Source organism: Ictidomys tridecemlineatus, chromosome 2, assembly GCF_052094955.1.
Source record: "Ictidomys tridecemlineatus isolate mIctTri1 chromosome 2, mIctTri1.hap1, whole genome shotgun sequence".
Classification (NCBI taxonomy): domain Eukaryota; kingdom Metazoa; phylum Chordata; class Mammalia; order Rodentia; family Sciuridae; genus Ictidomys; species Ictidomys tridecemlineatus.
The window spans coordinates 5417740-5435156 of NC_135478.1; the positions used below are offsets into that span (position 1 = coordinate 5417740).

The following is a 17417-nucleotide window of genomic DNA, read 5'->3' on the forward strand; positions in this document are numbered from 1 at the left end:
CAGTGGGCGGGGCCTGAGGTTCGAGTTCTAGACCGTCGCGTGGACTAGTGCTGGCCGATTTATGAGCCAAAGGCTGGGGCAAAGTACAGAGATCCGGCGTGAGGAAGCTCTCTGATCGTTTGCAAAATGAGCAACTTCATGCCCTTTTGGCCTGTTCCATCGTCAGCCCTCCAAAGGCGATAAACAACAGTTTTTCTTTTAATTGGTCCTTCTTGGAGAAAATTGGCAACAGTAATCAAGTTTTTCAGTGCACCTAGTTCAATAATTGAAGTGCCTTTTGTAATAGCCAAGTGCAGGAAGGAAGCCGATTTTTGGTCTTTAGGCTTAATAAAGGGGTGAAACCTCAGGGTGGCGAGGTGTGGTTCCTGGAGTAAGGATGCGGAGCCCAGTGTGCACTGGTGTGGAGTGGGTTTTGTCCATCTTTCTTTATGCTAGGTACCCATCTAGGCGTTGGGGATCCAGGTGTGAATGGGACAGACAAGAATCCCTGCTCCAGAACTCAAACCTTAAAATGGGGAAGTAGTCAAATGGAGAAACTGATCTTGGGTTCTATTCAGCTCAAAGAAGAAAACAAATAAAACAGAAGGTTGTCACAATGATGAGGTGGTGACTTCTGAGTTGTCACCTGATGGTCAAGAAGGAGTGAATGGAAGGTCAAGTAAGTACTGTACTCAGGGAAGCTGGTACAAATGTCCTGTGATGGGGAGGGATAAGCTTGTTTATCAAGAAATAGGATCCCTTTGCACTGCAGGAGCAGAATGAGGGCAGCATATAGGGGTCAGAAAGTGAATGTGGTGCAGGATGGGGCTTGCAGGCCTTCGATTATGGTTTTTAGTAAAATCACTGATGAATTTGTAGCAGAAGGAGGTACAACATTTGATCCCTGATGATCATTTGGAAGATGAGTTTTTAGGCCAGAGAGTAAAATAGACCCTTAATTGCAAATCTCTACAACACATTCAATCCGAGAAGTGTTGAGTCTCAGGCAAGTGTGGACTTCATATGCAGTGTATTTCTGTATATGTAAAACAGGATGTGCTTCTGTGCTTTTATACGCAGGGAAGATATAATAGGAGGTATTTGAAAATGGGAGGAGCCAGGTATGACACATCTATAATCCCAGACACTCGGGAGAGGACCAGAAATAGTCAAAGAATTGTTAAATGCTTTTGTAGCCAAGTTCGAAGCCAGCCTGAGCAACTTGGCAGACTCTGTCTTAAAATAAAAAATAAGAATGGTTGGGAATGTAGCTCAGTGGCCGAGCATCCCTGGGTTCAATTCATAGTACCTGAAAACAAACAAATGAAACAAACAAACAAACAAACAAACAAAAAACGGGGAAGGAGCATGTGCTTAGTATATTCCAGGCCTGGTTCAATCCTCAGCACCAGCAAACAAACAAAAGCAACAAACAGGGCTGGGGTGTTGCTCAGTGGAAGAGTGCTTGCTTAGCATGCTCAAGGCCTTGGGTTTGATCCTCAGCACTGAAAACAACAACAAAAACCCAAAAAAAATTCTGAGATGGGGAGTAGGAATTTTTAAGGGATTGACTTTTCACACTTTGATGCTATTTTAATAAAATTTTTCTTTTAATTACCATTCAGATAAAAATTCATTAAGTTTTAGGAAAACAAAAAGTCATTTTGGTGCCAGGTGGAGAGGGATGTTGCACTTGCACTCTGGGGAGGGTGATATAATCTGAGGAAGGATGAGGGGAGGCCTCAGAAGGGACTGGGCCCCAAGGAACTGAGAGGAGGGACCCAATTTAAGAAATTTTGTGAGAGTCCACAGGATGTGGCATTGAGCAGCCGGTGTGGCCAAGGTGATTGAGGTTTGCAGCCTGAAGATTCTTGTAACCTAGATATGAGATGCTGTCTGTTAAAATATACCACACTCACCCGCTTCTCCATCACTAATGTCCTGCCCAACCCTTATCCATCCATTCTGCCCAGAAGGCCTTATTTCCTGAAAATGGGGTACCCTCAATGGCAGTGGGACCATAGAGCTGAACTTCAAAGTGCCAGAAGGGAGGGCAGCCTACATGATAAGTTTGAGGGCAGAGAAGAGAGATAAAGCCCTGATTCTTCTTTTGCGCTCAGGAAATGCCCAACCCAAGATGTTGATGAGTGACACAGTTCTCTTCCAGCCTGTCCTCACACCAAGGTCTTATAGACAGGCGAGCACATAGTGGTGGTTGTGCTGGAATAAAGAATCTCAGAGATGGAGTGGGCCAGAGACATTCAAGGGATTATTAAATGCTTTTGCAGAATGATTGACCAATAATAGGGCTGTTGAGACCTGTTTGCAGCCTTGTGATCTTTTTTTTCCCAGCCCAGCTTGGCTTCCCAAGGTGAATGCAGAAGAGAGAAGGTAGGGATCTTCTCTGTTGGACATTCTTTCTTGGATGTCTCATCTTTTATTCTCCAGTGGTTCAGGTGTCCACTGCCTGGAATGTCCTTGTCATGGCATTGAACAGTGTCATGCTTGTAGCCAGGATCTGTTGAGACCAACCCTCTTCAGCCTTCAGGGCTCTTCCAGCAATGCCATCTGTGTCTCCTCTGTACTGAATCCATCAGTCTGTCCATGTTCCTCCCAGACTGGCTGCTCCTTGAGGGGCTGAGGACAGAGGGGGTGTCCAGAATGGAAAGCCTGGATCTTTAGGCTCACACAGTAGCAGGTCTCCCTGCCAGTTACAGCTGCCCCAACAGGGAGCCCTGGAATACTAAGAATCCATGAGAATGTCAGCACCCTCAAATGTCAGAACTGGTCCTGACCCCAGGTGAATAAAGACTAAGAGAGCACATATATAGGATGGTGGGGCAGGGGCCAGGGGTGACCCAGGGTAGCTTGCAGGGAACCATGTGGAACCTGCCTCCTGCCTGAGGGTTTACGGAGGTTCCAGATGAGTTTGAGGGCTGCAGATTTAGAGGTTGACAGAATCTGCTGGATCATTTAGGATGCAATTTCTGGAAAGGAAAGTGGGACAAATTCAAGCTTTGGTGAGAGGGGCTCTGTTGAGTCTTGGATAAGAGGCTGAACCTCTCTGAGCCTCTATTTGTCTACCTGCAAAGTGGGGGCATTCACTGCTCCCACCTCACAGGGTTGTGAGAACACAGTCCTTGTGGATACTCAATGATTTTAATTCACTCTTTCACCAGGCACATATTTATTGCCTATGATGAGAGAAGGGGGAAGTCCCACTTGTCAAGGCCCCTTCACCCTGGACTATGCCCGGCACTTGGTCAACAGCCTAGGACATTCATTTCATAAACATAAGGCAGCTGGGAGGTAGGTTCTGCTGTTAGCCCTGTTTGATACAAGAAGAAATACAGACTTCGGCAGCAGGTGTGACAGGAAGGAGGCCAGAGCCTAGGAAGGTTGCTGCAGCAGTGACTCCTCAGACCCACAGTCTGGGCTGGGATGGAGGCCACGGAACTGGACTTTCTGGCCAATGCAGCCAAAGTAATCCAGACTCTGCTGGCACAGCCTGGATCCTGACAGACAGGCGAGCAGGTGGAAGACACAATCCCAGGCTCCCGGCTCAGATCTTCTCCACATAGTTTCCAGGGAAAAGACCCTCCTGGCCATGTAGGCGGCCCTTCCACCAACCTGAAGAATCTGTGTGAGAGAAGAAAGCTTGGGGTGATGCCCAGCTACCCTGGAGAGAACCCCCATGCCAGTTCTGTGTCTTACTTATCTCTGCATCCTTGATTTGACACAAGGGAGAGTTGTTAATAATGGAAAGAAAGGAGGGAGGGGGGAATGTCTTTCCTAACCACTGGCTCACATAGTCATTTTCTTTCTTTCTTCCCTTTTTCTTTCTTGTGGTGATGGGGATGGAACCCAGGGCCTTGCTCATGGTAGGCAAGCGCTCTACCACTGAGCCATACCCCCATCCCTGTCATTTTTTATAACATTTCTTGTGCTCATCCCTTATCCATCGCCTTCAACAGGCTCCTTCCTCCAACCCCCAGAGTGAACCCAGGAATGAACAGGTCTCTGAGACCCCAGGAGGCTCCCACATCTGTCTGTGGAGTGTGTCCTAAGTCCTAGGCTCTGCTGGAGGCAGCCCAGGGAATTAAGGTAGGAGGGGCTTTGGCCCTCCAGACACAGCTTCTTTCCCCTTTAAAGTAGGTTCTGCTACTAGAAATAGGTGACAAGTAAAAAAAATGAGGGTCAGGGACCAGGTGTGATGCAGTGAGGCCAGAGCCTCGAGGTGGCTTAGGAACTGACCTTCACAGCCAGTGCTCTCCAGCCCGTGCAGCCATGCCACTGGCATGGAAGGTGTTGCTCAGAGCTGTAAGCTAGTGGCTTCTGTTTTCACATGGATGGGAAGGATGTGCAACAATGGGGGGGCAGCCTGGCGGTGTCAGGGTTCTGACCATGCCATACCCCAACCTCTGCCCTGGTGCACACACCTTCCACGAGGATCTCGATGACCTCATTCACATTGAAGCTCAACTCATCGACATCTTGGCCTATGTACTGGTATAGTGCCCGGCACCTTGGGCCATGTACACGTGGTTGGGGCTTGGGTCGGCCCACACCAGGCACAGGTCTCTGCCCCACGCTGCGCTTCCTCTGCATGCTGGGGAGACAAGGGGGTGCTCATCACAGCACCAGACACTCCCTTACCTCTGCCCACCTCCTGGGGCTGCCCTCCCACCCCACCTACCCTGCCACACCCTGGTCAGGCACATTGAGGAATTCTGTGTTGTGCTCTGAGGGTGGCCGTGCCCGGGGAGGTCTGCTGGACCCCAGGGTTGAGGATGGAGGACCCCGGGGAGGCCGCTGGGAACCCCCTCCAGATGTGATTTCCAGGGGCAGGGGCCCCCCTCTGGCAGAGGGAGGCACACCATTTCGGTCCAGGCCTGTGATGGAAGCAAAGATCAGGGTGTTTGTCAGGGAGGAATTATCTGTATTTCAGGAGGGAGGAGGCAGCCACACTCAGCCCAGTATGGGAGGAACCCTGGAGACATGAAAGTCTAAAGGGAGGCTTTGCAGAAGAACATCCGGCCCCCACAGGAGGGCTTTTGTGGGTGGGTCTTGGAGAATAAATCAGAGCTCATCAAGTGTGGGGATTTGGGAGACAAGGCAGAGTAAATAGCCCAAGTGAAGGCCTGGAGGTAAGAATAAATTTGGTGAGTTGGCAAAATAAAATGTAGTTTGCATAAGAAAATGTATTTTGCATGGCAGGGGCATAGGATGGGCGAAGAGGTCACTCACTGGCTAGCTGGGATGGGATCTTTTTTAATACATACATTTTTAGTTACAGGTGGACACAATACCTTTAATTTTATTTATGTGGTGCTGAGGCTCAAGCACAGGGCCTCACACTTGCCAGAAGAGGACTCTAGCACTGAGCCCCAGCCCCAGCCCTAGCCCTGGAATGGGATCTTGAAGGGCTTTGAATATCAAACTAAATTTAGCCTGTATTCTGTGGGAGATGGGGAGCTTGGAAAGTTCTGGACAGAACATAGTGAGCTACAGTGCTTGTTGAACTCCATTGACTGTAGGTCAGGCTTAGGCCCTGGAGCCTGCGAGAGGCAAATGAAGACACTAAGTGAGGGGTATCTTCTCACCTCTGGGGGGGCCAGGGGCCGCCCGGGTAGGGGCTGGGGCTGACTTTCGGGGTCTTCCCTGGGCCATTCCCTTCCGCGTAGGCTCTAAAAGAAGAAAGGATGCAGGTATTTGGGTGGTGGCTCAGCTGCACCTGATTGTAGGCCCCGCCCACAAGTCCCCTCCATTCTGGCTCGACTCCAGGCACCGCCCCTCAGGCCCTTTGCTCTCTCCTCAGCACTGACATCAGGACAGAAGAGAGTGAGCTACAGTGCTTGTTAGACACCATTGACTGTAGATCAGGCTTGGGCCCTGAAGCCCGCCCCAGTAATTGGCCACGCCCCCAGGGCTCCACCCCTCATTGGCCCTTTTCCTTGGGCCCTCCCACTCCCGGACACGCCCCCGCCATCTGCTAGTTGTAGGGTTGCCCCTTTGGCCACGCCCTCCCCACTTCTCTCCCACTCATTGGTCGCTTCTCTAACGCAGCGTCCTCTTCTGTCTCCTTAGGCCCACCGTGGGGCTCTTGCGCATTCCCGACCATCCCCTAGCCGTGATTGGTCTCCCTCGTTGGCTCCGCCCCCGGTTCCGCGCAGACTCACTGGAGCTCTTGGGCAGTCCGTCACCCACGCTGACCGTGAGGGTTTTGCCGCCAGCCTTGAGTACCGCTATGTCTCCAGAGCCGCGGGAAAAGGTGACGCTGCGAGTGCTGCCTCCGCCCCAGCCCTCCTTCTTCACCCGGAATTGTAGTCTGCGGGAAGAAGAGGAAGCTTGGGCCGCTAGCTGGGGTCCCTCTCCCCCCCTCTCCCGTCCGCGGGGGGAGGGGCAAGGCGCCAGGCGCTCGCTCGGGTCCTGGGTCCCTGGGACTGGAGTGTGGGTCGCTGCGCCAAGAGCAGCCCGAGGATGATGCTGGGCTAGGGGCGTACGTGTCGCTGAAGGTGAGGGGCAGGGGCCTCCGTGCCGCCTCCTCGAAGCGCTTGCACAGAAGGCTGACGAACTCGGTCTTGAAGACGCTCTCCAGGAAGCTGTCAGCCGCGTCCTCTTGGAGGATGAAGAAGTCGTCCTGTCGCGTGCTGGGGGAAGTGGGAGGAAAGGCAGGCGAGAGCGACAGGTGAGGGCGGCGGAAGAACTAACTTGTGAGATGCAACAAGGGACGGACTGTCAGGTAAGGGTCAAGTGAGGGGTTGACACAGGTGAGGGAACGGGGGAGCTGGGAAAGTTGGTAATAGAGAAGGGCTGGGTGAAGTGCAAGGACCGAAGCTGTTGAGGCATAAGGATCTTGAATGTAGGAGCAAGTGAATGTGGCAGGTAGGGCCAAAGAGAGGGCTACAGGTACAGCCGTAGGTAAGACTCTCAGGGAAACAGTGGGGCAACAAGTGTAAAAGCAGCTGAAGATCACAGGTGACCTGGCCTCACCTGAGGGAGACTCCCCGCAGGGCCTGAATCTCCAGCTTCTTCTTCAGGACCTCACGCACTTGGCCCTTCTCTGGTCCTTTCTTCACCTTCTCTCGCCCAATCACATACACACACTTAGGGGTCAGGATCAAGTCCCGCTTGATGGGCTGTGGGAATGCAGAACCAGAGGCCGGTGGTGGCTGGAGCCTGGGGCATGAGCAGCCTGGGCCCAGGCGCAGGCATGGTGAAGTGAAGGTGAAGGGGGTCCCTCCAGGTAAAGGTATATGAGTTATATCAGAAACAGAAGAAAGCTGAGTGAGGGAATATTAGCTCAAAAGGGGTGACTGGGCCAGCAAATGGGTACAAGGTAGGTGAAGCACTTGCTGGATCTTGGTACCCTGGCTCAAGGACAGCTCTTGGACCAGGTGACAGTGCTTGGGTCTTGTGACTGAGGCATTTTTTTAAATGCTGAGGATAGAACCCGGGACCTTGCATGTGCTAAGCATGTGCTCTACCACTGAGCTACATTCCCAGCCCTGAAGTGGGCTTCTGGGTGAGATGAATGTGTAATTGTGGACAGATGTGCCTGGCCAGGTAAGGGCATATCTAATGGTCAGGTGTGTCTGGGCTACATGAAAGGATATTTGATGGATGCCGTACATCTATGATGTTGGAGCGAATACCTGTTGACCGCTGTGTCTGGGCCAGGTTAGTGTATCTGTGTTGAACACATGTACACAGCACAGCCTAGGTGAATATATACCTGTGGCTGAGTGTGTCCAGGACAGGTGGCAGTGCTTCTGGTTCAAGCAGGGACAGGGTCTTGGATGTGCCCACCTGCTAGGGCCTCACCTTGAAGCGCCGGTCATACTTGGTGACTGAGTCTGCAAAGTCCACACGCTCCCTCTTGCCCAGGAACTGACGTAGCTCTGGCCGTTCCTCCAGCCCCAGGTAGTCCCCGACGAAGTTCCGATTAATGCTGTTCCTCCTCCGTTCCTTCTTGTTGAGCAGGATGTTGGAAGCTGTTAACATGGAGTCAGGGCAGAGGTCAAAGTGTGGCTCTTCTACATCCATCTGTGCCCACCCTGAGTCTCCCACCCCAAGCAGCTCACCTTCTTCCCGCATCTCCTGGTACTTCCGTACCGCCACGTGGCGCCTCCAGGCCTTCTGAATGGTGCGGGCAAAGCCGTCGAACTTCCGCTCTCGCATCTCCTCCAGGAGGAAAAGCTGGGCAAGAGGGAAGCTGGGTGGGTCCTACCCTCTCCGCAGGCTGCAGTCCCTGTTTTCCCTGGGTCCACCCCACCCACATGCTTTTGTGTCCACATGCACACACACCTGCCCATGCCCATGCCCTATGGTCAAGGTTTTTCCTTCCTCCAGATGACTTGACCTAGGGGACCCTCCCAGTATTTTTTTTTTTTTTCTGTATTAAACTATAGGTGTGGGTTTGTCTCACTGGCTTCGGATCCCGGCCACTTGCTGTGAGGTCTCACCAGATATGGTGTAACATCACAGTTCCTAACATTGCTAATTAAGAGCATGCACAACAAGTGCACCACAATTTCAGAGATGGTAGAAATAGAAGCCAGTGTGCATCTTAGAAAACCACTGTAGCCAGGTATGGTGGCACATGCCTGTAATCCCAGCTAGTTGGGAGGCTGAGGCAAGAGGATCACAAGTTTAGGCCAATCTCAGCAACTTAGTGAGACTCTATCTCACAATAACAAAATACAAAAAAGGGCTAGGTATGTAACTCAGTGATAAACCACCCCTCATTTCAATCCTCAGTTAAAAATAAAAAAGATACATTAAAGAAAATATGAAAATCTGAGTTGCAGGATTCTGATGTGATGGCAACCATGTGATTGTGCAGTGTACAACCCAAACAACTATATTCGGCAGCCCTGGAAAGAAAATTTTTGCAGAAAGCATAGAAAAGGCTTGAGTTGCAAGAGTTTAGGCCCAGAGAGGACTTAAAAAATAAACTGTAATAGGGTAAGTCAGAATACAAATACTGTGAGAAATGACTGTTCATTTGGAATAATGATAGAGGCTCACATCAAGGAGAGGAATTGACTGGATATTAAAATACTACAACTAGGTGTGGTGGCACGGGCCTGTAGTTCTAGCTGCTTGGGAGGCTGAGGCAGGAGGATTGTTGAGTTTGAGGCTATCCAGGGCAACATAGTTAGATCCCATCTTAAAATAAAAAAATAAAAAAATAAAAATGCTGATTGTAGAAAAATATAAAATTCAAATCAAACTTTAGTTATAAAAGGGATAGCCTTGTCAATAGGTGAAGATGGAAAACATTTTTTTTTTAAAGAGAGAGAGAGAGGAGAGTGAGAGAGGAGAGAGAGAGAGAGAGAGAAATTTTAATATTTATTTTTTAGTTCTCGGCGGACACAACATCTTTGTTGGTATGTGGTGCTGGGGATCGAACCCGGGCCGCACGCATGCCAGACGAGCACGCTACCGCCTGAGCCACATCCCCAGCCCGGAAAACATTTAAAAAAAAAAATATTTTGTTTTAGTTGTAGCTGGACACAATACCTTTATTTTATTTTTATGTGGCGCTGAGGATCGAACCCAGCGTCCTGCACGTGCTAGGCGAGCACTCTACCCCTGTGTCACAACCACAGCCCATGGTGGGAAACATTATTAAGAATAAAATTGGGTTTTTATATTAAAAAACAATTAGCACTTCACCCAGAGAGAATTCTCAAATACACAAATTAGAAGGGTTCACTGGGGCTGGGGCTTGTGCTCAGTGGCAGAGCAGTTGCCAAGCATGTGTGAGGCACTGGGTTCGATCCCTGGCACCACATAAAAATAAAAACAAATAAACAAAGGTATTAGGAAAAAAGAAGAAGAAGGGTTCAATGTTAAGAATCCTGCTGCAAAGAGCTTGTGTCTGATTTTGTTTCTCTGCTGGCATTCCACGGGTCTGCGGGTCTGTGGGCAAGGCCTGGTGAGTACTCTGAGGTTTGTTGAGGGACAGGGCGAATGGATGAGGGAGACCAGCCATGCAGGACTGGGAAGGGCCTGCCAACCTGGAGCCACCTCCCTGGCCTTTAACTGTCCTGAGGGGATACAATATGCACCTCCAGGGGCTGGGATTGTGGCTCAGAGGGAGAGCGCTAGCCTCATATGCGTGAGGCACTGGGTTCAATCCTCAGCTCCACATAAAAATATAATAAAAGTATTGTGTCCACCTATAACTGAAAAAAATATTAAAAAAAAACAAAACACCTCCAGCCTTTTTGATCTCTGCCCAGTGAAAAGGATCCATTTTTTTTTTAATAAATATTTTTTAGTTGTAGTTGGACATAATACCTTTATTTTATTTATTTATTTTTATGTGGTGCTGAGGATTGAACCCAGCGTGTCGCACATGCTAGAGGAGCACTCTACCGCTGAGCCACATCCCCAGCCCCATGAAAAGGATCCATTTTTAATTCGGGAAATGAAGATTCCTGTCTAAAGAGCTAGAATGTTAAGAGGAGAGAGACCTGATTAAATTGGAGTTTCTCCAGGTACAGTGGGTCGAATAGTGTCCCCCAGTTCATGCCCAGTCGGAACCCATAAATGTGGCCTTATTTGGAAACAGGGTCTTTGCAGATGTGATGAAGTTACAACAAGGTCGTCCTGGACTCGCGTGGGCCCTGACTCCAGTTGGACTGGTGTCCTTATAAGAAGACAGGGATTTGGACACAGAGATGCCAAGGAGGAGGCCGTGCGAAGGTGAAGGCACAGGCGGGAGGATGGATTGCTGGCAGCCGCCGAGGTTAAGGAGAGATAGAAAAGAGTCTTCCTAAGAGTCAGCTTGTTCTCAGACTTCTGGCTTCCAGACCAGAATTTGGTGATCAAATTTTATAGGTACAGAGAACATAAAGACTTTTTATCTGGGAGGAATGAAATTGATCCAAGTTGAGTGCGGTAAGGTACATGCCTGTAATTCCAGTGACTCGGGAGGTTGAGGCAGGAGGGTCACAAGTTGGAGGCCAGCCTCAACAACATAGTGAGTTCGTGTCTCAAAACTAGAAATAAAAAGGGCTGGGAAAGGGGCTGGGGTTGTGGCTTAGTGGTAGAGCGAGGCCCTGGGTTCGATCCTCGGCATCACATAAAAATAAATAAATAAATAAAATAAAGGTATTATGTCCAACTACAATAAAAAAGGGGAGGGGGCTGGAAAGTGGCTCGGTGGTCGAGTGCTTCTGGGTTTAATCCCCAGTACCAAAATAAAAAATAAATTGATCACCTAACTTCGGCCATTGTCTCATTATTTCTACCCAGTCCAACTTACCCAAATCAAAGTCTGCAGACTGAAATTTTGGTCAAAACTTGATGTTATCTTAGTCTTTGCCAGTGGTGGTTTTATTTTATCTCTTTTTTTTTTTTTCCTGTTCTGTATCAATTTTTGGTCTCTATTCCAGACAGATTTTGTGATCTCCAAGTAACTAATAAGAGGATTCTCTCTCTCTTTTCTCTTTCTGTTCTCTCTTTTTCTTTCTCTCCCTCTCTCATTTTCTTTTCCTTGCCTGTTACAAATTAAATCATCCCAGGTGTAGTTTTAACCGTGGGCAATTTTGACCAGTGATAAGGGTTTTTATCAGTGATATCATTTACTTTGTGGATGTTTGCCTGGGCTGGCACTGGACCTCGTGCCTGCTGGGCAGGTGTGCTACCCCCAGCCTGAGAAGAATTGCTTTTAAGTTACAGAAACAGAAGGATCACCTCAACAATCTGTTGTCCTCATAAAGTCCCTGTGGTGTGATTGGAGCAGGTGCCACTGTTATGCGTGTGACATGCGCCTGGCTGGCCCTGAGCCTGGCTCCGGTGCCCACGCCCTTTCTCTGCTGCCGAGGGAACCCAGGCTTCCCCTGGGAGTCCAGTGCGGCAGCACGAGGCAGCTGGACAGGCGCTCAGGGGATCCCTGTCCTAGGGTTTTATTCTTGTCACTGTCACTTTGTCCCCCCCCCCCCGAAATCAGGGTGGCATGGGGATGGCACAGCTTCCAGGTAAGAGGCTCAGAGCCCACCGAAGCCCACTGAGGGGTCATCTCTGAGCTGAGTACGTGGACTGGGGTCTTTGGTGCATCTGGGGTCAAGGAAGGCCTTGGAATGAGAAGGTCCCCACGTGACCTTCAGTTCAGGCCTAGCAGCTGCACGTGCTAGTGGATGAGGAATGAAGAAGAGGGAGGTGGTGGACACCTGTGATCCTGGCCACTGCAGAGCAGTGGTGGGGGGTGGAGAGTTGGAGACCGGCCTGGGGACATAGTGAGAAACTGTCTCAAATGAATCAATAAACAAAAAAAGGAAACAGGAAGTAGGAAAGGAGGAAGGGGAAGAGGAAAAGAAGGAAACTAGGAAGGAGAAAGAAAGAAAGAAAAAAGCAATACGTAGGAAGTCATGTAAAAGAAGGAAAAAGGGGTTGGGTGTAGCTCAGTGGAAGAGCTGGGCCAGGACCTGGGTTCCATCTCCAGCACCACCAGCCAACAAAGCTTGCAAATAGAAATTTTAGGCTGAAGGTGTAGCTGGGCGGCAGAGCCCTCGACTAGCATGCGTGAGGCCCTGGGTTCATCCCAGGACCAAAAAGAAAGAAGCAAAAAAAAAAAAATAATAATTAAAGAAAGAATGAAAGTAGAAAAACCAGTGGAGGAAAGGGTGAAGGAAGGACAAGGGGACACAAGACTTTTGTGGATAGGTGGCAGCCTCCCCCACCTTCCTGGCCATCAAGAACCATTCAGCAAATGTGGCTTTCTCAGAGCAGCTCCTGTGTGCCAGTCACTGGGCAGTGTTTGTTTGCTTTGGGTCCTAGGGCTTGGGCTCAGGGGGCTCTGCCCCTGAGCTACATCCCCAGCCCTTTTTATTTTATTTTGAGATAGAGTTTTGCTAAGTTGCTGAGGCTGGCCTCCAACTTGAGATCCTCCTGCCTCAGCCTCCTGGGGCACTGGGATTGTAGGTGTGCACCACAGAGCCCAGCAAGCCTTCCTGTTTTGTCTAATCCTCACTCCAGTTTTGCAGGGGGCGGCTGTTATTCTCATCATTTTCCAAATGGGGAAACAAGACTTGGAGGGGCAAGGAAGCCTGCCCAAGGTCACACGGTGGCCTGAAGGACTCGGGGCCATTGCCACAGGTTGGTCTCTTCCTTTCTCTTCATTCTCTTGCTCCCACTTACCGACTCTGGGTTCTTAACAAAGACCTTGGTGCTCCCCATCTGGTACTGGTCCGGCTCCATGTTGACCGCCCTAAGCAGATGCTGGACACCCTGACGTTCGTCCCCACGCCACTGTGGCCAGGTCTCAGGGGTCAGGATGGCGTACCTGGAAGCAGAGGGTGGGGTGTGGGGCATTTGGGGCAGGGCGGCTGGTCATTTTGCTGGGGCCGCTGGGCCGAGCGCTCACCTCTGCAGGAACTTGGAGAACTGGCGGCGGTAGGCGAAGCCGGCCCTGCGCACCCGGATGTTCTCCCGCAGGCCCAGGTACTCCACCTGGTGCTTGACCCTGTGGGGAGGGCGGCCTGAGACCCTGCAGCTGGGGGCTGCTGGGTGTGGGGAAGGCAGGGCAGGTCCTGCAGGGCTGGGTTTGTGTTGGGGGCTGTTCCGGGTGAGCACTGAGGTCTGGGACTCCACTCAGCCCCCGGGGGGTCTGGGGACCCGGGCTGTGCTCATCCTGGTGGTCAGTCCTGGGGTCAGTTCTGGACTTTGAGTCTGGGGAACTGAGGCTGGGGGCTGTGCTTGTCCCTGGGTCAGCCTGTAGTCAGTCTAGGGTCACCCCGGGGGGCCAGGGGGGTCTTGGTCAGTGCTAAGTATAACCTAGGAGCCCTGAGGGGTTTCCTGCTGGCTCTTGGGGCTGGTCTGGGTTAGTCCTGGGATGGGGCCTGGAATGGGGGGTCAGTCTGTGGGTCAGGTGGCATGCACTGGTCCAACCAAAGTCCAGACCTGGCCAGGAGACGTCACCTGCTCTCTTCCCAGTCTCGGGGCCTCTTGGTCTCGTTGGGTTTGATGCAGCGGATGTAGTGGGGGGTGCACCTCTTCAGTGTGGTCACCAGGTCATTGGCTTGTTTCTGAGAAGCAGGAGAAGGCAGGGTGAGGGGAGCACAGATGGCCCCTCTCCTCTCCCCACCCAAGAAACAGACACACCCATGGCGGGCAGGGCTGGGGTCTGTGCTGCTGGAGCATGGAGTGCACACCTCTGAGTGTCCACCAAGAGGGGTGATATCCTGGGTCTGCCTGCCCTCCAGCTGGGAGCTCTTGCATGTGCCACACTCCCCATGCTTAGCTTGGCACACAGTAAGTGCTCAGGAAATGTTTGCAGACCGAGTAGCTGACCATTCAGGGGACCATGTTGCCCAGAACGTTTCTACCTGTCCTTTAGGGAGACAGGGATTTGGGACGTAAAGAATCATGTGTACATTCTTGAGAGGCCAGCCTTGGGTTGTGTATTTTAGTCACCCCAGGAAATAGAGTGAACAGAAAAGAATTCTTCTGGCGGGGGGGGGGGGGGAAACTAGTGGGAGTGACTCAGGTTCTGCTGTGTGGCCTTGGCAAGTGAGTGACCCTCTCTGAGCCTTGGGGGTGGAACTGAACAAGCTTCTCGTGTATCCGTGTTCTGTGCTTGCTGCCAGTATGCATTAAGCACTCAAAAAAAGAAAAGGGTGCTCATACATTATTAGAACGGGACCCCCATATTCATCGCACCATTGTTTATAGTAGCCAAAAGATGGAAGCAGCCCAAGTGTCCAACAGGTGAATAGATACAACTGGTCCACCTAGATACTGGATATTTTCCAACCTTAAAAAGGAAGGAAATTCTTCAACATGGCGCCACACGGAGGGACATTGTAGACACTGTGCTCAGTGAGATCAGCCAGGCAGGCAAGGACACGCTGCAGGCAGGACACACTCACAGGTGGTCCCCTGGAATCATGAGATTCACAGAGACAGCGAGCAGTGCCAGGGGCTGGGGAGGGGCTGGGGCGTTAGTGTTTAAAGGGAACAGGACTTCAGTGTGAGAAGGCGAGAAAGTTCTGGAGACGGACACACTTCACACCTCCGAGCTGTGCACTTAGAAATGAGTAAGATGGTCAGTTTTGTTCTGTGTGTTGAACATGCTCTCCGACTCGGGGGCTGGGAGTGTGGCTCAGTGGTAGAGTCCACGCTTAGCAGGTGCAAGGCCCATCCGTGGGTTCCGTCCCCATCGGCGGAGGAGGAGATGATGGGGAAGGAAAGAGGGAGGAGGAGGCAGAGGAGAAGGAGAAGAGGAAAAGTGGCAAAAAAAATTGATTTAATCTCCCAAACCTAGAGGTGGAAGATGGTGCCTGCCAGAGGGTGCCAGAGACAGGCACAATGGCCCTAGGGATGAAGGAGAGACCGACATTGGAACCAGGAGGGACCCACTCTGGGGACTGGACAGGGTGGGACCCAGCCCTTCTAATGCCCAACTCTCCCTGTCTGCCCCAAGCCCACCTTGATCTTGGAGCCAGCAGTGCTCGGACGGCCCTTCTTGTCCACATCCAGCTTCTCAGGAAAGAGCATCCGGAGGAAGTCCCTGGGCAGGAAGAGGGAAGGTTGGGGGTGCAGCTGGACCCTGGGGCCGATGGGGCTGCCTCCACCCACGCACGATGCAAATAGAGCAGGGGAACTATGGTGAGTGAGGTGCGGGGTTGGTGCTGCCCTGTGCGTTCCTTGATTTATCTGCACTGGGTTTGCTCTATGTCATACATGATTGGGTAGCAAGTAACACAGATCAGGGTTAAATAGAAAAATAGGTCAATCAGCGAAGCATCCCTGGAATCTCCAAGACAGCTTGTTAACACACACTGCCAGGGCCCACCTAGGAGGTTCTCATTGATAGGCCTGGACCGTGACCCAATTTTCCTTCCTTCCTCCCTCCCTCTTCTTCCTCCTCCTCCTCCTCTTCTTCTCTCATTTTTTTTTTTTTTTTTTGGTACTGGGGATTGAACCCAGGAGTGTTTTATCACTGAGTGAAATCCATAGATCTCATTTTTTACTGAGACAAAGTCTAAGTTGCTGAAGGTCTCACTAAATTGCTGAGGCTGGCCGTGAACTTCTGTCTCAGGCTCTCCAATCACTGGGATCACAGGTGCGCACCACTGCACCAGGCTGACCAATAATGTCTAATGAGTTCGCAGGTGATGCTGATGCTGTGGGTCTAGGGACCCCACCAGGAGAATCATGATTCTAGTTCTGTGTTTTCCAATGTGGCGGCCACTGGTCCCATCTCACTACTGAGGTCCTTGAAGTGTGGCCTGTTCATAATTGAGACATGCTGCAATTATTAAAGTATACACTGGAATCCAAAGACCAAAAACTGTGAAATGTTTCTTTCTTTTTTTTTTTTTTTTTACATTGGTTATATGTTAAAAATGGTAATATTTTGTAGTGGTGTGTGACTGAATAGCTGGATTGAGGAGACTGAGGTAGGAGGATCACAAGTTTGAGGCCAGGCTGGGCCACTCAATGAGCCCCTGTCTCAAAATAATAAAGGGCTTGGGATGTAGCTCAGTGGTAGAGCACTTGCCTGGTGTGAGGCCCTGGTGTGTGTGTGTGTGTGTGTGTGTGTGTGTGTGTGAATGATATTGAGTTAACTAGAACATATTTAATTTTACCTGTTTCATTAGTCCACCTTTTCACTTTTTAAGTGTGCTTACTAGAACTCTACAGGTGGTGGAAGTGGGGATTAACTATAGATTGACATGAGGAATCTTTTTAGGGTGAAATAAACATTCTGAAGTTGAATTGTGGTGATGGCTGCACCTACATTCTGTCAATTTACTACAAGTCATTAGATTCTACATTTCATAAATGGGAAAACTTAATGACATGGAAATTACACCTCAATAAGGCTGTTTAAAAATCATTACTTGAATGATGTTGGATATGATTATATTGGACAGCCCTGATCTAAACAAATGGTTCTCAAATTCTGATGTGCCCTTGGATCCTCAGGGGGTCTGGGAGGGTCTTATTAAAATGCAGACTCTGTATAGTGATGCCACTTGCTTCACTCTTCCTGCTAAGGATTGCTTTAGTTATTCTGGGTCTCTTATTTTTCCAGATAAATTTCATGATTGCTTTTTCTATTTCTATAAGGAATGTCATTGGAATTTTGATCAGAATTGCATTAAATCTGTATAGTGCTTTTGGAAGTATGGTCATTTTTTTTAAGAGAGAGAGAGAGAGAGAGAGAGAGAGAGAGAGAAAGAGAATTTTTTTAATATTTATTTTTCAGTACTTGGTGGACACAACATCTTCGTTTGTATGTGGTGCTGAGGATCGAACCCGGGCCGCACGCATGCCAGGCGAGCGTGCTACCACTTGAGCCACATCCCCAGCCCAGTATGGTCATTTTGATAATATTAATTCTGCCTATCCAAGAGCAAGGTAGATCTTTCCATCTTATAAGGTATTCTTTGATTTCTTTCTTTTAGGGTTCTATAATT

The 17417-nt window shown here is 50.1% G+C and overlaps 1 protein-coding gene across 3 annotated transcripts in view; it reads right to left on the reverse strand.

Annotated features, from left to right (window-relative positions):
- Positions 1-1551: 1551 nt before the first annotated feature.
- The window catches only part of Myo1f (myosin IF), a 36120-nt gene continuing 20254 nt past the window's right edge, over positions 1552-17417 (reverse strand). For 2 of the 3 annotated variants that reach the window (XM_078035382.1, XM_078035398.1), the window contains 12 exons: positions 15421-15502; positions 13912-14018; positions 13358-13456; positions 13132-13276; positions 7804-8178; positions 6973-7118; positions 6483-6629; positions 6159-6307; positions 5583-5666; positions 4676-4871; positions 4419-4588; positions 1552-3618 (listed from right to left, as the gene is read on the reverse strand). In XM_078035382.1, the coding sequence (XP_077891508.1) occupies positions 3542-3618; positions 4419-4588; positions 4676-4871; positions 5583-5666; positions 6159-6307; positions 6483-6629; positions 6973-7118; positions 7804-8178; positions 13132-13276; positions 13358-13456; positions 13912-14018; positions 15421-15502 (1777 nt within the window). In that variant the 3' untranslated portion in view covers positions 1552-3541. The remainder of the gene's footprint in view (positions 3619-4418; positions 4589-4675; positions 4872-5582; positions 5667-6158; positions 6308-6482; positions 6630-6972; positions 7119-7803; positions 8179-13131; positions 13277-13357; positions 13457-13911; positions 14019-15420; positions 15503-17417) is intronic. The other variant, XM_078035389.1, reaches the window with a different exon arrangement.